Genomic DNA, 24,556 nt, shown 5'->3' with positions numbered 1-24,556 from the left:
ACCTCTTTCAGCAAGAAGGAAGAAGCAGCAAAGGCGAAGGACCACCCATAGCGATACTGGAAGTACTGCTCAGAGCCGCTGGGACGGTTCATCACTTCATCATTGATGCTAGAGATGTAGAGAACCAAGCCCACCACCAGCGACAGCCCTGCAGAAGAGCACAAAGGGGTGGGGGGAGGGGAAGGGGGGAGAAGGAAGATGGGCTGTTATCTCACTCCTGCCAACTCTGAGGAAAGCATGCACGGGCAGCCTGTCATGAAGGCCTCCCATGGCCCCTTCATGTATAACTGCCCTTAAGCTGCCCGCCCGCCCCGCCCCCCAAGTTGCATTGACATCAGTGCAAAGATATTGCTTCTTTGAGGCCCAGCGCTGGGCCAGCCCTGTCCTTAGGCAGAGTGAGGCAGGCCTTCTTTGAAGATGCTGGGAAGGGAAAGGGGGTGAAAGCAAGGAGCTCAGCTAGCCTGCTGCTTGGAAGGGCTGTGAAGGCGGCTGTCCCATCATCAGTGTGGTGTACATAAAATGGGCATCATTTTTATCTTTGCTTCCAGTGACCAAACGTCTGGCACGCGACAGCACAAAACAAAGGAACGTACTGAGGGAACACCATTTCCACAGAGTCCCTCTCATTCTGGGAAGAGGTTTGCCCTGCCATTAAATTATGATGATCCACCATTTTGTAGCCTGTTGATTTGGTCTTGTGCTGAACTGCCAGGAGCTGAATCCGCTCCTCTCTTTACAGCCGCATGCCTCCACCACCTTCTTCCTGGCTTCCATTTATTTATTTATTTATTTATTTATTCAATTTATTCAATTTATATGCCGCCCACACTACCCAGAGGTCTCTTGACCTTCATCACATGGGGCAAAGAGAAGGCGTGCGACACTAAGGTGCTGCTGGTCCTGTGGTGCAGGGCTGTGCTCTGGTGCCAAGGGCAGGCCAATGGGCCACCCTAGGACTGCTTCCCTTTCCGTGCCCAGTCTTGCACTGCATGGCTGAGAATAGCATTACTACTGGGTTGGGGGAAAGCTTTGCACCGATCATTCTCAATCCATCCCTCTATACCGTCCCAATTGAAAAAAAAGAGGCCACTTTAGAGTTACAGCCTGTCAGGAAGACTAATTGTTTTCCTAGCTCTGCACAAGAACTGTGGATTCCTCATAGCCTCACCCTTGGCCTTGGCCTCCACAGTCTTCTGCTCTCCCTTGGCTTGGCCCAAATTCCTGGCAAGGGAGGACTGCCTCCTGCTTCAGGCCTTTCTCTCGTCCCTTGCCCACTATTACAGCACTTATGTTAGTCAGCCCAAAGTCAGATTGTCTGCTTTGCTCCACATTTTCTCCCTAAAACCAAGGGTGGCAACAGCAGCTGGACTCTCTTGAGAGAGGAAGAAGAGACTGATTTTTATCGTAAATCAATTTCCTGCTTCAGTCATACTCTGGTGACTTCGCCACGCTCAGCTGGAACATGACAGAAGTGGAGGACAGATGTGGCAATATGTAGCTCCACGTTCTCTCATCGCCCTCATCCTTCTCTTTCTTCACTGCCTTTCCTCCCAGCTAGCCTGAAAGATGATTGGCTAGCTGGAGGTCAAACCCAACTTGGGTAAGCTGTGGTGAGAAACAGAGAAAGGGAGCAAAACCAGGAAAGGTACGTCTGTTTTCCCCGTCTCCTAGTCCATTCAGGGTTTCCTCAGAAGCTATCGAGGCTGCTGCTGCCACCCACTGAGTGGCCAAGATGAACATCTTAAAGCCAAAAAAGCGTGCTGCTTATATACCGCCCCATAGCGCTTCAAGCACTTTCTGGTTGGTTTACAAGTTAATTAAGCAGGCTACACATTGCCCTCTTCCCCAGCAAGCTGGGTACTCATTTTACCGACGTCGGAAGGATAAGAGGGCTGAGTCAACCTTGAGCCGGCTACCTGAGGCTGAACCCCAGGTTGTGAGCACAGCTTTGGCTGCAGTACAGCAGCTTAGCCGCTGCACCACGAGGCTCCTTAGAAGCAAGGGCCATAGTTCAATTGTTCACCCAGCTTACAGTTTCTTCAAATTGGGCACCGCTGTGTTCAGTGGACAGACTAAGACTCAGAAGACATAGGGACAAATCCTTGCTTGGCCAATAAAACATATGAGGTGGTGGTGGTGGTAGATGGAACTGTAAATCCACTCCTTAAATATCTGACATATCTTGAAAACTTAGTTAGGGTCAGATGTGACCTGGTGGCAGATAACATACCACAGGATTTCTATAGCTAATAAAGCTTGTAAAAAGAGCAGCATCATTAGAACTACTGTAAGCTGCCTGCTGGCCCCGTCAGCTCCTGTCAAGAACGGATCTGAGCGTCTTGGTCTTAAAGATGGAATCTGCTGTGCTTTGCACTGATCTCACTGGTCTCAGGGATGGCTATTCTGTACAGTTGGAGTGTGTGTGTTTGTTTAATGTCCCTGTGTCCATTTAAAGAAACACCAAATTTACAATTCCAGAGAGGGTGAACAAGTTGGAGACCTCCCTAATAAGACCACCAAATTGAAAGGCAAATTCTTCAGAACCAGAGAGGTGAAGCCAATCTTCCCCTTCCATGAATGGAAGCTTTATGGAGAGAGTTTTTGGAAGCAATGCCTACCTAAGATTTAGATGCATCCAGAGTGAGTTTAAAAACCAGTCCTCCCTGTGCCGTCCACGACAATTTTTGATTCAAAATAATCATTTGAAGGCTCTGAATTTTGGTTGGCTGCATTTAATAGACATGACAAGGGTGCATTTTTAACTCTGAAAGCAGCCAGCGCTTCACAGCTGTCAGCCAAAGCCCCTGCCCTACATGGTGTGTCTGCCCCTCCCTCCAGCTCCCCACACACCTGATCTGTTCCTGTTGTACACTGAAAACCGCCTTAGGCTCCCCTTAGAGCAGTGGTCCCCAACCTTGGGCCTCCAGATGTTCTTGGACTACAACTCCCAGAAGCCTTTGCCACCACCTCTGCTGGCCAGGATTTCTGGGAGTTGAAGTCCAAGAACATCTGGAGGCCCAAGGTTGGGGACCACTGCCTTAGAGCACAACTGCCCCTACAGTCATAGGAAAACCAGACTCCCTGGGTATAAAGTGCCCTCTCTTGAATGTTGACCCTCCATGCCTCACCAGAAAGGATGAAGAAGATTCCAGAAACAAAAGCCAGGATGGTCCTCTGGGGGCGGATATGTCCAATGTTGCTAATGACAAACGCTGTGAAGACGAGGAACAGGCTGACCATCGGAAAAGGGGTGGCTGTGCGGATGGTCTCTGTTCAGAGAAAGAGGGGGGGGAGAGAGAGGGAGGTCATATATTTTCAGTTCGAAGTTGTGCCCAACCTCAACGGAATTCAGTCCCAGAGCCTGCTTTGAATTTCAAGAATCAGTCCTGTGACACGTGAAATCCCTGTGCAGATGGGAGAGTCTCTGAGCATGGACAGAGCTTTCCCCCCATCAGCCAGCCACAGGCAATTCAGTGGTGAAGAATCTGAGCTTTTAGAAACTGACCTTCTGTATATCACACTTTAGTAAGATGAGTGCACAATTGTGTCAAGCTCTCAGGACCTCCTGTTTATTTAACTCTTAAGGTTTCTGGAAAGGTGGCAAATGAGTAGGCCACATATAAAATACCGACATTAAAATGTGTCTGAATCCCACAAATGTTTTTTATTTTTGATTATTAAAAACAACCCATATCTGTTCAGACTCAGTAAAAGACTGGTTTTAATTCTGTCAACTCAGAAAAGGTTTTGAAATATTCCTAAAGTAATTTTAGATTTGATCCTTGGGGAACAGTAGATGGAACATGGAGCAGAACTCAATAGTAGTTAATTATGGCCTGGATCAGAAGTTTACATTGGGTTGTTGCAGAGATGCGACATCTAGCTGGAACCTAAAGAATAAATATGGCTGTAAATCCTGCCTCCTTCCTCCTTCGGATGGAAGGGACTGAGAGCATCAGCTTTCCCCAATGTAGCAGCCACTAGATGTTTTAGACTACAATGCTCATCGTCCCCAGTCAGCACAATGTAACAAATTATGGAGGGGGGCTGGAAAATCCCCTTTCAGAGGCATGTGCAAAAGTGCATCACATCTTAAATAATGTGGATGCTGCCAAAGATGATGCACACGAGAGTATCTCACACCAGTTAGAACACTGTAGGATAAAAATTGGATACACCAAAAGCTCAGCATGAGGATTACAGCAAATATAAATATTTGAGCAATAATAGCAGCAGCTTAATTAATGCACCCAGGTAAGCCTACACATCACACAGAAGTCTGCCATGTAGCATAAGCATCTCTCTGAGCTTACATACTGGAGGACAGACATCTGCAGACACACATGGGAATACAGGAAGAGCCCTGCTGGATCAGACCAAAGGCATACCTAGTCCAGCCTTTTGTTTCCTCAGCAGCCAAACAGACACCTCTGAGAAGCTCACAACTGGACAGGGGAACAACAGCACTTGCCTGCTCATGTTCCTAGCAATTTTCATCCAGACACATAGTGCACCATGTAGCCATCCTAACTAGTAGCCACTGATAATCTTATCTCCTATTCCTTTGTCATAAGGGACGTGGTGGCGCTGTGGGCTAAACCGCAGAAGCCTGTGCTGCAGGGTCAGAAGACCAAGCAGTTGTAAGATCGAATCCACACGACGGAGTGAGCGCCTGTCGCTTGTCCCAGCTCCCACCAACCTAGCGGTTCGAAAGCATGCAAATGCGAGTAGATAAATAGGTACCATCTCAGTGGGAAGGTAAACAGCGTTCCGTGTCTAAATCACACTGGCCATGTGACCACGGAAGATTGTCTTCGGACAAACGCTGGCTCTATGGCCTGAAGAGCGGGATGAGCACCGCCCCCTAGAGTCGGACACGACTGGACAAAAAAATTGTCAAGGGGAACCTTTACCTTTACCTTTATTCCTTTGTCTGATCCCCATTTAAAGTTGCCCAAGTTAGTTGGTGGCTATCCCTACGGAGCAAGTTCCATAGTGTAACTATCTTGTTGGATGATTTCCTTCCTCTGATTTGTTCTGTATTTGTGTTTAGCTTCAGTGATCAGCCCTTAATCCTAGCAGTACAGGGAAATGCACACAATTCCATGTACTGCTATTGTGTTTGCTCCTCACCCACCTTGTTTCCAAGGCAAAGAACCCTAAAAAGTGCAACCTTTCTTTGCACACATTTTACTATTATAGTTTCAAAAATATACAAATTATTTCTCTAAATACAGTCTATTTCAGTGATATCCCACTTAATTCATATCTTTGCACAGCCACCTGATAAATTACCTACATTTGTACCAGTAAGTCCTGATTCTGTATTTGAATGGGATCATTGGTGGGTCACATTCTGTCAAAATTGCCAGCCCATCTAAAATCCCAGACCTCTACTTGAAATATGCTTTCTCCAAACACTGGGTTTTCTGGAATATAAAATTCAATGCACCCAGTTTCTTAAAAGCGTTTCCTCAAATGGTTTTGTCTGTTGAGGCTTGGGAAATGGTGGCACAAAGTAAGACTTGACTGCTGTGGTTCAGTTTTCCACAGCAGAGGCTTGTATGTTTTCTTGATTCTTTTGTAAAAACTAATCGCTAATTAGGTACCTCAGTGCCCATATCTCTCAGCAATTCTGTCCATAGCTTTTTGGAAAGTGTAGCTTTTCTGACCCCTACAGGACATACTGCACCTGCTAGAAATCCCATTTGAATGAAACGTGCAAGTGTCCCCTCTGTCTTTGCATCTGGCAATACTAAGCACGTGCGCGCGCGCACACCAGCTGAAAAGGTTAAAGGGTTCAGCCCTCTTTTAAAAGCTGCTCTGGACAATGTCCTTCCAGATGAGGTTTCTCTCAGGCAACCTGCCCTGCCTCTTTCAGAATAATTCCGCGCCCCTCCCCTGCAAGGATCACAGATGACAGCATCTTCAACCTGTAATCCATGTTCTTCAATTGTGTCTTCCTCCTGCCCTCACTACAGCGAGGGGGGTGGGGGAAATAAAGGAGGAAAGACAGAATAGCTGCACAACGCTTGGTAGAGTAAGGAGCCCTCCATCTGGATGAGCATGGAATGTCAACTTGCACTAAACAGAGCGCCGCTAAATGCATGCAGACTTTGTTGCTGTGTTTTCTGAATGAATTGTTCAGTGAGTTAGCTATCCAGCTGCTGACCCAGAGGTTGAGTCTTTGATTCCTCACTGGGCGTCCTGTGAGTACAGCCAGGCTGTGCGGCCTTGGGCAAGCTGCACAGTCCAAGGGTGGCCCAAGAAGAAGGGAACAGTAAACCTCTTCTGAGAACTCTCTATCTATAAAACCCTGGAAAGGGTCACCATAACTTAGAATTGACTTGACGGCACATAATTATTCCGAATGAACACATATTACTCCTGGACATCTGAGACTACCCATGGGCAGAACAGGCAAATGTACCATCTCTCTTTGGCTGGAATAAAGGGCTGGGATGTTATCTTGAGAGGAGGTTTTTATTCTGAAATCAGCCTGCTTCATTGACAGCAAATAGATTGTGAGGATATTCAGCTGTAGTTCTTGTCATCATTCCTTCCCTACTAAAGGGTGGATTTAACACATAATATAACATATCAGCTATTTTGACTTGGCAGATAGCAGCTCTAAACACAACACAGCAGTTAGCCAATATGTGTTTCTCCTTCCTGTACTTTCCTGCCATTTACAGTATTTTACTCTGAAAGAGTAGGTATAATGCTTGCAATTTTTGCTTCTTTGTTACATATTCTAACTTTCTGCATTTCATGATTTCTTGACCTTGACTCATTCACCTTAGTACTTCTTCCTTAGGCACTTGTTCAGTCCAAAACATTCTCCAACAGCAAAGGTAGATGATACCTTTACTCAACCACTAAAAAGTCAGAAACAAAAACAAGCTTTCGGCCCCGTACAGATCTTCACCAGGCTGAGGACCACAGAGCTATGGGTGGTGCAGAAAGAACAAAACCTCCAAAAATCATGACTAGACATCCATGCTTGGCTCTTTTGTTACAAGTGAGTTTCAAAATGGGGGTTGAAAGCAAGCTTCTGTTTGTGAATTTTTACTGGCCTAATAAAGGTATCATCCACCTTCGCCTTGGGATTGTGTGCAAGGACCACATGGCTTTTGGTCTTTCCTTTTATTTTGACTACTAAAAGTTCCCAGCATTCTGCAATAAATCCAAGTTTAAAATGCTTGCATCTTTTTTTATAATAGTCTCTGTTGAAATCTGTGTATCCATGCCATACACTAGAACTAAAAATACACAGTACTGTGCAGAATGTACTCTCAAAGCCAGTGTTAAGATTTGTTGCATTTTATATTCTTCATCATTAAAAAGTTGCTTGAGGCCATTTCTGTTCTGACTTTTATTGCACAGCACTGCTAATTCAACCAAATTCCATGGTATTAATATTTGTGATATGCTCCACAGTATTTTATTTTATTGAACTTCTACCCCACCCACCTGGACCAAAGGTCTACTCTGGGTGGCATTAAAAACAGTAAAATAAATAAATAAATATACAGTATACTATAAATTCAAAATGGCAAAATGTGAATTTAAGATACGGCAGGAAGGAAAGCCTGCCTGAATAGCCAGGTCTTGACTTTTCTTCTGAATACACCCAGAGAGGGAGCCAGGCGGATCTCCACGGGCAGGTTGTTCCAGAGGCGAGGGGCCACTGCCGAGAGGGCCCGGTTCCTTGTTCTTTCCTTCCGGACCTCCCTCGGTGTTAGGCCCCTCAGCCGCCTGGCCTGGCTGGAACAAGTGGCTCTGGCAGAACTGGGTGGAGGAGGTGCTCTGCCAGATATCGAGGTTCTAAACTGTTTAGGGCTTTATATATCATTATTAAGACTTTGAAATCAATGCGGAAGCCAAAGCAAGGCAGCCAGCGTGGGGGAAATATGTTGGTACCTTTTCACCCCTGTAAGAAGTCTGGCCACCATATTCTGCACTATTCGGAGTTTCTGTGTCAGTCTCAAAGGCAGCCCCACGCAGAGCGCATTACAGTTGTCTAATCTTGGAACTATGAGCACATGGAGCAAGGTGATGAGTGGCTCCACATCAAGATAGGGACGCAGCTGGGCAATTTGCCAAAGATGGAAGTGTGCAGAATGGACCACTGACGTCACCTGGGTTTCCACGGTGAGCGCCGGGTGCAGATGTACACCCAAACTGCGAACCTCACTGCTGGTGATAAGAGTTACCCTCCCCCCAAAAGAGAGGGAGTTTCCCAAACCACTGATGCCTGGGACACCCACCCGAAGGACCTCCATCTTGCCTGGGTTCAGCCTCAGTCCGTTCTCCTGCATCCATTGCTGAACAGCCTCTAGGCAGCACTCAATGGACGAAATTGCATCCGCTGTTTTTGGAAAAAAAGATGTAGGGCTGAATATCATCAGCATACTGATGGCATGAAGCCCCATATCCCCTGATGACCCCTCCCAGTGGCCTCATACAGATGTTAAACAGCATTGGAGAGATTATCGAGCCCTGCGGGACCCCACAATTGAGGCTCCATGGAGCCGAGAAACTCTCTCCAATCTGCACTCTCTGGGGATGGCCCTCCAAGAAGGAATGGAGCCAGGCAAGAGCCAGACCACCAATTCCCAACTCAGAGAGCCTCCCCAGGAGGATACCGTGGCCAACAGTATCAAAGACGGCTGAAATATTGAGGAGGACCAGCAGAGACATTTTGCCCCTGTCAGCCTCCCTCAATAGGTCATCAAACAGGACGACCAATGGTGTTTCCATGCTGTGGCGCGGCCTGAAGCCCGACTGGAATGGATCCAGGGCATTGGTTTCATCCAGAAGAGCCTGCAACTGATTGGCCACCACCCTCTCAGCTACCTTCCTGAGGAAAGAAACATTGACTACAGGCCTATAATTACCAATATTATCCGCCACCAAGCTTGGTTTCTTCCTAATGGGCCTAATGAGTGTCTTCTTAAGGGTGACCTTCCCCTCCTGGAGAGACCCATTAATTATTGCCGTAGCCCATTCAGATGTTATACGCCTGGCTGCTTTGATTAGTCAGGCCGGACAAGGGTCAAGGGAGGAGGTGGTGGAACGATAGCGATCAAGCACTCTGTCCACCATGTCTGACATCACTGGCTGAAAGTGGTTAAATCTCATCCGGCAAGACGGAGTGCTGGACGTCTCTGCTCGATCCACTGTTTTCAAATAGGGGGTAAGATCCCGGCGGATGGCCTCCACTTTTGATTTTAAAAAGGCTGCAGATTGGTCAGATGAGATGCTAGTGGGAGGCCAGTCACTATGACCAACTCCGGATAGATCATGGACTATAGAGAAGAGTTCCACCTGATGACTGGAAGCTTCACTTATCCAGGCAGTGAAGTAAGATGGACTAGCAGCTTTCATCTTAGATTGGTAAAGGTTAGTTGCCAGCTTGACAGCTATCTGGTTATTTTCCATCGGGTTCCACCTCCATATGCCTTCTAGCATTCTCCTATTTAGCTTCACTGACCACAGCGCTTGGTTGAACCAGGGCGAAGGGCGATTTCTGCGCCAGAGAGGGCGTTTAGGTGCGATCGTGTCAACTGCCCTGGTGGCAGCAGCAAGCCAGCTATCAACCAGAGCCTCAACAGGAGCACCAGTCAAATTGGCTGGAATCTCTCTCATGATATCCTGGAATTCTATAGGATCCAGTAACCTTTGAAGGTGAACCATTAAAACAGGTCCTTGCTCCCCGTGGGGAGGAAGAGCCACTGTAAGGTTGCATTTAATCAGGCAGTGATCCAACCATGATAAGGGGACAGACACTAGGCCAGTCACCATCGGACCACATTCACTCTGCTCGGTGGAGAACACCAGGTCCAGCATATGGCCACCCACGTTGGTGGGGCCATTGATATGTTGGGGCATGTCCAAGGAGGCCATGGTCTTCAAGAACTCAAGAGCTGGACCGGAAACCTCCATCTCTGCATGTATGTTGTAGTCACCCAAGACCAGAAGCCTCAAGGACCCCAACAGTGCCGCAGAGACAAAGTCCGCCAGCTCCAGTAAGGAAATGGCTGGGTCATGGAGAGTGCGGTAACCCAGCAAGATCCCAATACCATCCCTGGCCCCCAATTGACACGTGGAGGACCTCTAGACTCGTCGTTGCCACCACAGAGCGCCTAACTACCTCCAGGGTGTTCTTGTACACAATGGCTACTCCCCCCCACCCCTCCAGTCTACCCTGGTGTTGGATTGCATAATCGGGAGGACAGGCAAGAGTCAGGGGAACACCCCCTTCCCTGCCCATCCATGTTTCAGTTATGCATTCCAGATCTGCATCCTCTTACAGGATCAGGTCTTGTATAATCTGGGGTTTATTTGAAGCATTTTGGATCTTTGCTGGATTGCTTCCTTTTTACAAATCACCATGAATGTGGTTTCTTAACATTTTTTAGTTTATGTCAATTACTTAGTTCACTGACTGAGGAATCTTTGCAGGGTCTCTAAATAATCAGCTCATAATACTGTATCATCTAAAACCACTCCACTGACAATGATACTGTTATTTGAATCAGCAAGTGCTTTTCTGAAGATGCTCCTAGAGCACAAAGTGAAAAGCAGTGGCAAAAGTATACATGCTACTTTTACTCCTCTTTGTAATTCTATGTCCCCTGTCATTTGATCTTCAACTTTCACCTGCAGCTTTCCCTGCACTACAGATTGCCAATAACATCAATAGCTCTTGAATCAAAATCTTGGTTTACCGAGAACACCATCAGCTTGCCATGTTGGAATCTATCAAAGGCTTTTCTATCAGTGTAACAAGCACACATATCCACACTGATGTGCAGCATGTCTCAGTAAAGTATACAGAATAGTGCTCCCCTGACTCTATATCTTCCTCTGAATCCGAACTGTGTCTGCTTGTAAAAGTGGAAGACGCATGACTGCCATCCATTTAGCCCTCCCAAGTTTTTCCCTTACTTCTTCTGTCTTCTTTTTAATAATAAAATATTTGTATGCTATCAAGTTAATTCTGACTTTTGGTGACCCTTTTCAGGATTTCACAGGACTCAAAAGTGGTTTACCATCCCCTTCTTCTGGGGGCCTCCTGGGACTGTGCAGCTGGCCCAAGGCTACATAGGCTGGGTCTTCTGGGATGCCCAGTGGGGGAACTGAACTCCCAACCTTCCACAGCCTGAAACCTAAATTACTGAGCCATCCACAAACACATACCACATTTTTTTTTTACTAAAACGTAAAAATGAAGCATCTTTTGCAGGGTAATGCTCAGAGTCCTTAAGTAAATGGTTACAAGTGATTTTGTTAACTGTAATGTGGTTGGGGCATATTCTAATTGGAACTTCATGAAGTCTCATTTAAAAGGTAATGTAACGAGTGGGAACAATGTTATCTTCCTACCTAATGAATAATACATTTACATTTAAGGACATGTAGGCATTTTCGGTGGATTTCTCCATGTTTTATGCCCTTTTCTTATTAATCTTATTAAGGACACTTTTAAAAGAAGAAGTAACAAAATAACAGCCATCTTATGAACAACTCATCGTAAGATCGAATCCACACGATGGAGCGAGCTCCCTTCGCTTCTCCCATCTCCTGCCAACCTAGCAGTTCAAAAATGTATAAAATTGTGAGTAGATAAATAGGTACGACCTTGGTGGGAAGGTAACGGCATTCCGTGTCTAGTCACGCTGGCCACGTGACCACGAAAACTGTCTTCAGACAAACGCTAGCTCTATGGGCTGGAAACGGGGATGAGCACCGCGCCCTAGAGTTGGACACAACTGGATTAAATATCAGGGGGAACCTTTACCTTTACCTATGAACAACTAGAGCCTGAGATTTTTACTTGGAGCCTTAGCGTTAGTGCTACTAAAAACTCCAATTAATTGCATTACACATTGATCAGGGAGAGTGGGAAAATTAACATATTGCATTGCTTATGGGTAAGATGCTACTTTCATGTTGGGTAGCTGAGGGGAAGTATTGCTTGTTATCGTAACTGTTTACAAGGGGGCTAGAGGATGGCTTTCTCTACTCTATTAAAAATAATCTAAACAAGTAACCCCATTGCTTCCTTGATATAATACAAGAAGGCTGGCTAACAGTGCTTCATGCTTCCTTGAATGGCAAAGTGCCCCAGTTATATCTTGGCTGGATTACAGTAACATGCTCTATGTGGGGCAGTCTTTGGAAAGCGTTCAGAAACTCCAGTGGGCCCCAAATGCCACAGCCAGCTTGTTAACTGGGGCTGGTTACAGGGAACATGTAACTCCCTTGTTACGGCAGCTCCATTGGCTGCTGATCTGGTTGCAGGTTTTAAACTATAAAGCCCTAAACAGCTTTTGGTCCAAGATATCTCAAAAATGTACAGTATGACCCCATATCTACGGGGGATCAGTTTCAAGTGTCCCCCCCCCCGCTCACTGATATTGAAAAGCATAGATTATAGTTAATATAGTCTGCTGGACCCAGGTCTCCCCTGTACCTGTAATTTTTATCTCGATTGGCCTGAGTTGAAATCTTTGAAGATGGTTGTCTTTGCCCCTCTCTCTCATACACACATACACACACAATCTCAACCTTTTATTTCAAAGACAATTAAGAATCTATTTCCTTGTTTGCCTGGGGGTATTGAGAAAGGGGCTGGCTGGAAGGCAGGAAGGGCAAGAGGTGAGAAACCTCTCTCAGGAGGCAGTTTGGCTTAATCAGTGCCCATCCTCCTGCATCACCAGCTAATCCAGCCCTGGGTTTTAGAACAATGATGCTGCTCTGGAGGGAAACCGCCTTAAACTGCCAGGAGACCAGGTGAAAAGGTGGAGGGAGACCGATATAACATAGTGTTTGGTTCTCTCTAGTGGCCAGTTTAATAATTACAACTTGAAAATCTGTGTGTGTCAGTACGTATTTTCATTTAATATTTTTAGCATTTTCAGAACGTGAATAAGTGTCTCAGTGGATACTGATCCAGTGGATATGTGGGTCCTGCTGTAATCTCCCTTTATAAGCCTGCCCAGGTGTTGAGATCATCAGGGGAGGCCTTTCTCTCGGTCCCACCACCCTCACAGGTGCTCTTGGTGGAGACAAAGGAGAGGACCTTGTCTGTCGCTGCTCCCAGACCCTGGGATTCCCTCCAATGGGGAGCCAGGCTGGCCCCATTTTTTTCTGTCCTTCTGCAAGCCGACAAACAACTTTATCTTCAGGCAAGCTTCTCCTCAGTGACTGGCTGCCTGAAAGGGTGTCGTGAATGGACTGTTGTGCTCTTTTGCTTTTAAATATGTTTTTAGTATTGACCAGTTTTAATATAATACTTGTTTAATCCTTTTTAAATATTTGTATAATACTGTTTTTAGCTTTTAAATATTCTTTTTAATGATGCAATCCACTTTTAAGGAGAAATGTGGGGTAAAAATATTTTAAATAAATTATAATAATCAACAAATAAGCGGCACCATGTTCTAGCCTCTCCTAGAAGTTCTTGTAACCAGCCGCATTTACTGTGTCATATCACATAAAGTTTGGCAGATCTATTATGCACTGCTCTGTTTTTAAAACACTTCCCTTTTTTAAAAGTTTCCACAAATGCAAAGAGGAAATGAAAATAAATTTCCTCAAACCTTAAAAATACAATCAGGGAGGAAGATCCCAACCTAGCCCACTCTCTGTTGTGCTAGTTTTTACTTACAGAGAGGTTTTTTTGGGTAGAAGAATCATAGATAAGAATTCAAAACAATGCCCTGTAGGAAGGGGAAATAGCATTTCAAAGATCAATGGACACCAAATAATGTGAGCTACACTGTCAATAACACATAGGAAATTGAGGTAGTGGTTTGGGAACCTGCCAGCTGGAAGTCAAAAACAATTCAGAAGCTGCGGGATAGAACGCCCCATGGTTTTATATGTCTCTATACTAAAGCATAGAGCAAGGGAAATAAACAAGATGAACTTGAACTGTTAACACAAGAAGGCAAATATAATTTACTAGGCGGTACTGAAACTGCGTGGGATGAGGGATACATACTGTTCAAAAGGAATAGACTAAGCAGGAGGGAAGAAAGAGTACAACTATATGCAACAAATATCAACTCCTGCAGAGATATACATGGCTGGAACATGGAAAACTGTTCAAAACTAATTAGGTAACAATCATAAATGAGGTATATAACAATGACATTGCTGAGGGCATTTATGGAGATCTCCAAGAATGACTTAAAACATGGATGATCAGATTGCCAAAAGAGAGAGAAATATAGTAGTAAAGGCCAAACTCTGCAAAACAAATTCCTCACTTGCTTGGCTGACAATTTCATTTTCCAGGAGCTAAGCTAGAAGAAGTGGTGAAGGGATCAACTTGATTCTTGTTAACACAGAAAAACTGGTCAGTGAGCTAGAAGTGGTGGAAACCACAGGAGGAAACAACCACCCACATCCTCTTGGGGTTTATTATACGGGGGAGGGGGGAAAAGCTTACCACAATGAGATGTGCAGTCTAGACTTTAAGAAAATATTGTTTCAATGAGCAGGAAATACTGAATGAGATGGTTAAAAACACTAAAAGAGAAGGCAGGTCATGCTGAATGGGAATTTCTTAGAGGTGAGGATAGTGAAAGCACAATTAAAACAATTCCAAAGAGACAGAAAAGTGAGGAACACCTAAATAAAATGAGGTGGCTGTATAGGAATGTGTCTGAGGAAACAGACTGTGATCTATGAAAAGTTACACTGAAATAAATCCTTTAGTCTTTAAGATCCAACATTAGTTTTATTTTTATTATATACTGAGATGAGATTTCACAAGGTCAAAGACTAAACTCAGAATGTGCTCAGGCTTGCAGGAAAGATTAAAAATAATAAAAAGGAGTTTTAAAAACAATTTTTGGAGCAAGATGAAAAATAAAGAAGAAGTTGTTGCACTGCATGGAGAAGATGTGGAAATGTTACTGGGTGACAAAAGGAGTCGTTCAACATCTACTTTGCCTCTGTCTTCTCCCCAAAGGAAAATTAAGTTCAGCCTGACAAAACAGAATAATTGCTGCCCAAAAGATATGAAGAAGTGATACAAGAGCACCTAGCCATATTACCATATTTTTCCGTGTATAAGACTATACTTTTGTCTAAAATCTTTAGACTAAAAATTGAGGGTCGTCTTGTACACGGAAGTAAGCTAAGGAGAGAGAAAACCAAGTGGAGGGGAATGCAGGGATCAAAGTGATCATGCAGGGCTTTGATCCCTGCTTTCCCCTCCACTTGCTACGGCCCCCTTAGATTTCTTAATTTTGGTTTAGAAAAGTGTGGGGGGGTTCTTATACATGGGGGCATACACAGAAAAATACGGTAAATGAATTCAAGTCTCCAGGGCCAGATGAACTGTATCTGAGGATGCTCAAGGAACTTGTAGATGCAAGTATGTGTGTAATCTCTGTTTGGAAAACAGGTGAAGTTCCTGCAGGGAGGAAGCAGGAAAATGTCATCCCGGTCTTCAAAAAAATGTGAGCGGGGGGGGGGCATGAGAGAACTCAGGCAACTGGTGGCTAATAAGCTTGAGATCAGTAGCAGGAAAAGTTCCAGAATATTAAACTATCAGTCTGTGGGCATGTAGAAAAATGCTGTGATTCACTAAGAACCAATATGGTTTCTCAAACACATGTCATGCCGGATTAAATCTTACAACTTTTTAAAACAAACAGTTACAGATTTTGTAGATTAGGAGAATCTTTGATGCAATATATCTTACTTTCAATAAAGCTTTTGACGATAATGTTGTAGACAAGGTAAGAAAAATGTAGGCTAGATTACGGTGTGCTACTGTTTGGGGAAACTGTGGTCGACTGATAGATGCAAACAGTGCTCGCTGTAGGCTTCTTGTCATTCTGGAGAATCCGGACAAGTGAGATTCCATAAGCGTTCCTGTCTTGGCCCCAGAATTGTTAACCATTTTTATAAATGGCTTGGGTGAAGGATAGAGAGCATTCAAAAGGGAGGCCCTCTTTTGCATTCTGCAATAATGCCAACCATTCTGTCAGCTGAGAATTTTTGTACCACTTCATCTCCACCTTATTCTCAGGTATATGTACATCCAGGAAACATTATGGGATAACAGAGCATCTAGTTAACACACCAACCCCTTGGTTCCCTTCTGTCCCCTTTCTGACAATATCTTAGAAGGGAGATGGCCAGACTTCAGGGTCAAACAATGTACTTTTTTCCCCTAGAACTCTAAATTAAGCAACCAGACCAAAAATAAAACTACTAGCTTAGCAGCCATATACTGTATATGGACTTTAGAATGAAGGGAGAGAGTGTTCTTCTGTTCATGTACTGTAGTGGGCTAAATCCAATTATTTGCTCCTACTAGAGTACAGCCATCAAATCAATGGGGCTTTGGAAAACCAACATACATATAAATCCCTTGATTCAGGTGTTAGGTGCACAGACCACAGCAATGTTTTCTGAAGACTGCACGGGTGCAGATTTCCCCTCTTTACGAAAATGCATTGGTTTTTGGCTCACAAAAGGATAATTCCTCTGGATCTGACATTCATTCCTATTGAAGTTTCTCTGAGGAAACGAGACATTGTTTGTGACATCCCTAATGATGAGCTGCAATAGCCTTCCCGTTCCCTGTCTGTTGTGTCCATACCATTTTGTGACTGACACCAACTGTCAGAAATTTGAAATATTTTGCAGTTAGAATATGAAGTGTGGATTATTCCCTGTTGACCAGTAGGGGGCACTGATTCATTCATATTTCTTGTTCTGTCTCACAGACACAAAGACCCAGATCACACTGCGTTTGTGTTTCTGTTTTGCAACATTACACCCACTCTCTAATCTTTTCCCCCCATGTAATAACCATACTGTATAAATTTATGGCACTGGGTGGGGGTGGGGGAGAAAACTCTAAGAAAATACAACACTTGCATTTCTGGATTTAGGCAACATATAGAATGATCAACTGACTGGGGAAGAAAAATAGATCGGGGGGGAAAAGCACAACTGTCTGCCCTACTCTTGAGCCTATTAAAGACTTGCAAGAAATTTTCATCGTGCTGTGAATATCTTCATCTGAAAATTTCTGCATCTTGAGTTGGGATTCAAGTCACAGGCGCAGGGACGCGCTAAAAAGTTGGCAACCTTAAAGCCAAGGTCATGTGAAAAACAGGTTTTCTTACAGACCCCCTTCATAGTGTTCCTAAAGTCACTCTTTTTTTCTAGGTCACCCATCCTCTCTGTGTGTTCTGCATATGCTGTACCATCGCCTGTTCAGGTCTCTTAAAGCCAGGAAATTTTGTATCTGGCTAGTCAAACTGTGTCGAAACTGGGGCCAAAAAAAGAGGATTGCTGGGGTGCAGTGAGCATTATCATGCATGATCCTTTTTTGGGTGGGTGGGGGGAAGCCGATATATTTCACATTAATGCTCCTCCCAGCCATATTTTCTCCCTGTGAACCTATTGATTTTCTCCCTGTGAATCTATTGATTTTGGTGGAGTTAAAAGTTCTCTCCCCTACCCCACTACTGTCAGAGAACTATTCTTTACATCTATTGATTGCTTTCCTTCAAATAATCCCCTGTGTCCAGCAGTGGGGTGGAGAGTTAAATTATTTGCCTGGGAAATATGGTGCTTGTCCTCTTTCATCCCCTGTGATCCCAAGTCTTAAAAATGATACAGAAAGAAAGCAACAGTCTGCCTCCCATGTATGCCGGCTTGCTGGTTGCCCTTGCTCATATACCCCAGGACTTCCTAAGTTATTTTCCTGCCTGAGGTACTAGGGACAAATACACCCCACATATATTAAAGATGTAAGCTGCCGCTTTATACTCATTGTTCTTAGCTTTAAACATTGTCTTTCAATGTTGTGAACCGCCTTGGGTCCTTTTCAAGGGGAAAGGCAGGTTAAAAATATTTTAAATAAATACAGTAAATGCAGGCAACTCACATACAGCCTGCCAAAAAAACCAATGAAATAACAACCTCCACTACAGCTGATAGCAGCTGGTGTGGTCCTTCCCCTTCTACCCCAATTCATGTAATCTGTGTATGAGGCATGAAGCTCCATCTGGGCATCTCTGAACAGCATCCTCCACCACATAGAGGGCATCAGGCCAGTTCAGGGGAATTGGTTAGGTTGTGGGGTGAGGAGACAACAACTCTGTTCTCCAGGAAAGAGACACACACAGAGAGAGTCCCAAGCAGGCATCCAAACCAGATGTTTCACTGAATGGCTGATGGGGCACCATAAGCTATCGGTTTGCTGCATATGGCTTGGTAGATCATAAGCTGCACAGCCTGGAAGTAACCAGAGTTTAGCTCTGCATTTGCCAGCCGGCCGGCACATGCACACACATATCTGTATGCACTGAGAGAGAGAGAGAAAGAGATTAGATAGAGATACAGAGATACATATATAATCACTGATTTTCCTGCTGCAATACACTGCAGTCTTCCCTGCTCAAATCCCGTTAAGTCTTGACAACATACTGGATATCTGGGGAGAAAGATGCCAATTGGCTTCACCATCAGAGCTGTGGCCGTAGGACTGGGGAGTGGGACTGCACTTCTAGCAATCATCACAAACAGCACATGAAGTTCAAGTGAAATGGGGTACAACTAGGGGTTGAAGTGTAGGGGGTCTGTGTTGTATGGTTTCTGCAGACTTTCCCCAGAGCTTAGTACTGTAGTGCAAGAGGGGCACCAGAATATGCCTCTGTAAGAACAGATATAACAGCTTTAGACTCACATTCTGAGAAAAGAAATAAACAAGCATTGCTAGAAATGCATCATTATTTATATTGCTCTATCCAAGTATTCAAAGTCCTTCAAAGCCTGATAAACTATGTCTATCGGGAAAAGGATCCATGCCCATCTCTTCCCTTCTCCCGTTCTGCCTCCCCTCCCAGATCATTGGTAAATATACTTTTCCATGACTCCCATATTTTTGTCTCCAAACCAGGATTAGAAGTCATGATTTGAAGCTGGGGTTTCTAGTTCTGCTTGGGGAGGTAACACTTTTGAGTAGATCACAACCTCTATTCAAGGGCAGGGCATGGGAAAGCTAACTCTGCCTACCTTCCTAGTCCCCCAGAGTAACCCTTCCTAGCTCTGTTTCTCTGAACAAGGCACATCATCACACAGAAGAAGCATGGCGCTATGCATGTCAGTCCCATTCCTGATTTCCCTGACCATACTCTGCTGAGCAGGAAAGTCTGTAGGGGTTTCTACTTGTACTTGCCTGCATGTGAGCAGAACCTTCCATGGAGTGGCGAGTCCTGTTTTCATCAGGGTTCTAGATCACCCAATCAGGATCAGGGTTCTCTTCGTGTTAAATAAGCAGGAATAAACCTCCCTACTTAGGATGGAGACAGAGGAACTTTGCAATGTGTGCAAGACCCCTCCCTCAAAGGTTCCTGCTAAGGTGCACACCTGTGCACACGGGCAATTCTATCCTCCTCTGTGCAGCCTCTCTCTCTCTTCCCCCATGCATTGACAGTGATCATTTTCATCCCCTTTCATTCGGGATGCAACAGAATCCTGCGTGGTGAGCAGGAATCGTGCATGCAGGGCAAAGTCATGCATGTGAGGGGCAGAATTCCACACAGTGGGGCTGAAAATTAGAGGGGATGTTGTTCTCCTCCCCCCCCTCCATTTCACATGCAGGAGCAAACTTAACTCATAGTTGAGTCTTACTACCTCACTGGCAGGAAGTGTAGAACAAGCTGTGTTGCATGCACAGTGTTGTGCTCCAAGAGATGAAATCAATGGCAGCCCTCCCCTTGTGCAAGGGGCTGCCATTGATGTCACCCAGCACCTCTTGCCTGAGGTGGCGGGCTAGACCATAGGGACCCCTGTGCCATTTCCTCATCATGCCCATGTCCCATTTAGACCCGGAGTGGCAAGGTCTATAGGCCTGGAAGCTGTTTCTCCTCTCCCTGTATTGTCTAGGAACCACACAGCTCTCTCCATGTGGAATCAGAACTGGCTAGAAGTTTCTTCTCGCTTGAGAGAAAAAATATAACTACACGAAGACACTTTGGCCTGTTAGGAATTTCCTCTAAAGCAAGATACCTTCTTTTAGAGAAAAAGCATGCTCCTTTAGATATGTGACTCTGCCTTTTTCTAGTGTGTGTGGGAACAGAACTGAAAATTGGGGTATCGTCTGGCGGCTGCAAAATTTGCTTTATAATAATAATCTTAGAACTGCAGGGCTGGAAGGGACCCTATGGATCATCATGCCCAGCCTCTACCAAGGAGGCCCAGTGGGGGAATCAAACTCCCAACCTCTAGCTCTGCAGTCAGAAACCACTGAGCTATTCAGCAGCTCTTTGAGGACCACATGCCATCCATGAATCCCACCAGTTCTTTTGAAGCATCAAGACTGGTTTGGACACCATAGAAAATTACAGGTACAGTATAATGAAATAAATGGTAAGAGATGGATGCCAACCAAGCTTATACAAAAGGGGTCATGTGGTGTTCTGAGTTTTAATTTTAACACTGCCCAGAGTAGTAGGGTGTTATATAAATCAAAAGAATAAATATAAATGAATGGCAGTGATTAAGCCTGAGCCCTGCTTATGATGGCCATAACTGGCTGTGATGCATGAACTGGGGCTGTTATCTTAGCAAATTCTTAGAACAGCCCTGTGTGGTAGGCTATTGTTATAATCTCTATACTGAATATGACTAGTTCAGACTGAGAGAATGGTGGCTTGCTCAAGTTCAGCAGTTAGTTTATGGCGGGGGTGAGATTTCAACTGGGGACTTTCCAGGGCACCTCCTTAAATTGCGATCTGGGACAGACTTATCTGGCCAGAAGTGGGGCTTGCTGCCAGGACAACAAATGCCACAGATCGTTGCTGGCTGCTATAATGCCAGAAAGAGATGCCTTGTACATGCATATCTTGTCGTTATTTAACAGGCACCATCTTCTTCTTCTTCTTCTTCTTCTTCTTCTTCTTCTTCTTCTTTTTTGGCATGAGATTAAGCAGTCCCAACTTTCTTCTTACTAGTCATCATAGGCATCCTTCAGTCTCGAGAGACTCTAGTAACGTGCTCTGTATGGAGGACTTGGAACAGCGTCTAGTGTTTTGACGCTGTATGCGAAGCTGGAGTGTCCTCTCCAGGGCATGAAGACTGGGTAAAATAATATGGATGATAGGCTGTTACCCAACCAGCAAATCCCCCCCTCTCCACGTCACTGAAACGGTCCAATGGAAAGGCAAGAGCCAATACAACTGGTTTCAGTGATTGTCGCAGGAGTTGGCAGAATGACACGAACTGCCTCCGGGAATCCGGCTCCTTACTAGTAAAGTAGTGGTTAAGAGTCCTGTATGTGGACTTGAGAGCAGCGATTGGCACGAACTGCTGGTTTGGCAGTTCAGTGTGGTTTGTTTCCCGGCTGAATAGCTAGCTGATCTGTGGTTTGGTGCCCCACGCCTCCAGTGGGCATGACCTCAGAGGTAGTGCCAGGAGGAAGTGGGAGGCTACTGTGGAATGGGCACCTACTGGAGGGAACAGGGTGCCAAACTGGGAATCAGCTGTTTGGCCGGGAAATGAACCACCGAACCAGGGGATCATGCCCATCTCCACTTGAGAGACTTAAATCCCCACTGGACCATTAAACTCACTAGACGACGGTCAATCAATGTCTCTGAGACTTAGGATGCAACCACACTGCATTATAGGAAAGAGCTGCTTTGCTGGGTGTATTCTTCCATGCACATCGGAATTGCTCCAGCCAAAGAGCAGCCTTGAATCCAGTTCAAAAAGTTCTGAATGGAACAGGAAGCAGGGTTGTCAGAATATAGCTTGCACTGGGCCATGCCACAACCAGAATATGAACTATATCACAGTCTGATTGCACCTTTATACAGTTGTTATGAGGGCAAAAGTTGGGGAAATGGGAAAATACGTTTTCTGTCGTGAGCTCTTTGCTGGAAAAATGGATTATAAATAAAGAGAGTGCAACCTTTTTTTTAAAAAAGGAGAGCGGTTGCAGAGAAATAGTTTGTTAAATTTTTTGTTAATATTAGCTGTTGTCATTCCCCCTTCCCCCAACAGCATGTAGAAATGGGATATATAATACTCTCCCCTTTCCCTCCTTTAAAATCTCTGGGCATATGACTTAAGGTACAGTATCTCACTTTTAGAGTACATGTAGATAATGCCTATCGGTGAACTACATCTCCCATTTTGCACACTTTATTACTTGGGGTATATTTTGAACTCTTGTTAACATAATGTAGGTAAATTGAGTATTTTCTGTTTTGTACGGCTTCAACCAAAAATAAAATTATAAAATTCCCTGCTTGGTTTTTAAAATAGTGGACATACCATTGTGTCGTAAAGGAATTTGGGATATAAGGTAGCTAGAAAAAAGAGCCTTCAGCACAATGTAAGAACAGAGGGCACATAAAGATAGCAAAAAGACATTATTATTTTCAACCTAGAAATGTTAGAGGCAATGCAGATTTATAGTGTTGGCGAGCGACATAGAAAGAAGCAAATACAGTGGTACATTGGTTTACGAATTTAATGCACTCTCTGGGATGTTTCGTAATGCGAAAAATTCGCAAACTGAAACACAGTTTCCCAGAGGAATGCCTGCACAGGGGCGGTGCTATAAACCTCCCAGGTGCAATGGAAACTTGCTTCGTATTGCGGAAAAAAATCGTAAACTGAGGCATTATTTTCAATGGATTTTCGTTTGTAAACTGCAAATTACATTAACCAAGAAGTTCGTAAGCTGAGGTACCACTGTAAAGGCAAAGAGGGAGTAGGGCAGTGGCTTACACATCCAGCCGACAGAGATTTGCATTAAATATTGGATATGCTAATTTACATGTAGAGAGTCATAATCAGAAATAATGGCTTAGTTCTAAACAGAAATGCAACTCATCTCACTGTGCAAGGAAGTCAAAGATCAACTCATCTGCTGCTCAGTCTTGCAATCTGGTGGCGTATCTGCACTAAACAGTGATCGTAGCTGATAACCAGAGGTTGGGTCAGCAGTTTGATGACACTCTGAACTGTTATGATTCCAAGCTTCAGGAATCTTGGGATTTATAGTTTGGTAAAGTATTTAGAATTCTCTTCTGGAGAGTTTTTGTTTGCTTCCCTGAACTACAGCAGAATTCTTAGTACTTCATCAAACTACACATCCCAAGATCCCTTAGGGAGGATCCCAGGCAGTTAAAAGTAGTATCAAACTGAGATATATCTATAGTGCAGATACACCTGAGTGTTGCTTGGCAGGTATCCCTTTCCTCCAGGTGGGGAGGAAGGACTCTGAGTGTGTTTGGTCAAACTAGATAAGATACTATTCACGCAGTTACCAGTTTTTGAAACTAAATAGCAGGGTGGGTGATCTGGGTCAAGACTGTTGACCCTTTGTCTCTATGGTGTGTATACTATCTACACCAAATGCTCGAGCTCATTTATGTGCATAGATGCAAAATTAGAAAAGACGTGTATGATTCAACAGAAATACAACGAATCTCACTTCAGTGGGGAAGGCGGCTTTCCTCCATATCGTTTGTTAAACAGATGTGAACTGGGACAGCCCTTCAAACAAACAACTCTTTCCACAGAAGGATTTTTTTTTAGCAGTCTTTCCAATGGAGAACAGTCTTCTCTAAAAGAGGACATGTGGCCACTCTGATTGGCCTTTCTGTTTGTGTGTATGTGTGTGTGTGTGTGTGTGTTGCCCAGCAAACTGAAGATCATCCACTCACTGAGAATGTTTTCCGTGTTCTCTGTAACGAGGGGGCCTTCCGGGTCAGGGTCAGGCCTTGGCTCTAAGAAGTATTCAGAAGCCACGCAGCTGCCTTTTTTCTGACCTGCAGAAGCAGAACACATATTAAATCCACACCGCAAAAGTGGTCAATAAAGCAACTGATCAAAAGGGCAGCTTTTGGAAAGGAGGGGGGTGGGGGGTTCTGGGATGGGGTGGGATTGTGGAGGCCCAATTGCACCAAATGACTTCCTGGCCTTCCCTTCCAGAGAACAGATGGACTGGCCATTGATCTCACCAGGCCACTATACTTGTCGTGCCTGTGCATATATTTATTTCCTGAGGGAGTACGTGGAGCCTATTTAATAATACATTTACAAGAATTGGTGCCTCGTCTGTTTTTCATTTAACTGTGCTGACCAGGCACATTATACTCAGTCCACTTACCCATCTCCCTTTGCAACTCAAAATTTGTGCATACAAGCTTGGGTTTTTAAAAAGAGAGAAAACTTTATTGGGGAATAATACAGGTGATATTAAGAGGAGAAGGCCAGGGCTCCACTCTGCAAAAGACCTCCCTACCCTAAATCAGCAGAGCTGACTCACCACATTCTGAAGTGATTATGAGTTCATAATGATCCATAAGACCATTAACTCCAGACTCAAGAGTCCGGAAGTACATAACTGCACCATGGCCTACAGGTCTGAGGGACACAGAGGCCTCAGGCCATTGGCAGGAATCAGGGGTGGGGAGGCATAGGCAAGAAGGCCTGGCCTGCCATTAGACAAAGAGATGCAGCCAGCTCACTTGGTGAATATTGCAAATAGGTG

The 24,556-nt window shown here is 44.7% G+C and overlaps 1 protein-coding gene across 1 annotated transcript in view; it reads right to left on the bottom strand.

Moving 5' to 3' along the window:
- The window catches only part of CACNG7 (calcium voltage-gated channel auxiliary subunit gamma 7), a 53,149-nt gene that overhangs the window by 12,687 nt on the left and 15,906 nt on the right, over positions 1 to 24,556 (bottom strand). The window contains exons 3-5 of the mRNA XM_020792856.3: positions 23,727 to 23,831; positions 3,129 to 3,269; positions 3 to 148 (exon numbers count right to left, since the gene is read on the bottom strand). Coding sequence (XP_020648515.1) covers positions 3 to 148; positions 3,129 to 3,269; positions 23,727 to 23,831 — 392 coding nt within the window. The remainder of the gene's footprint in view (positions 1 to 2; positions 149 to 3,128; positions 3,270 to 23,726; positions 23,832 to 24,556) is intronic.

The sequence above is a fragment of the Pogona vitticeps genome, chromosome 6 (assembly GCF_051106095.1).
Source record: "Pogona vitticeps strain Pit_001003342236 chromosome 6, PviZW2.1, whole genome shotgun sequence".
Classification (NCBI taxonomy): domain Eukaryota; kingdom Metazoa; phylum Chordata; class Lepidosauria; order Squamata; family Agamidae; genus Pogona; species Pogona vitticeps.
Note: the sequence above shows the minus strand (reverse complement) of the source record. Positions and strands in the feature narration are given on the sequence as shown.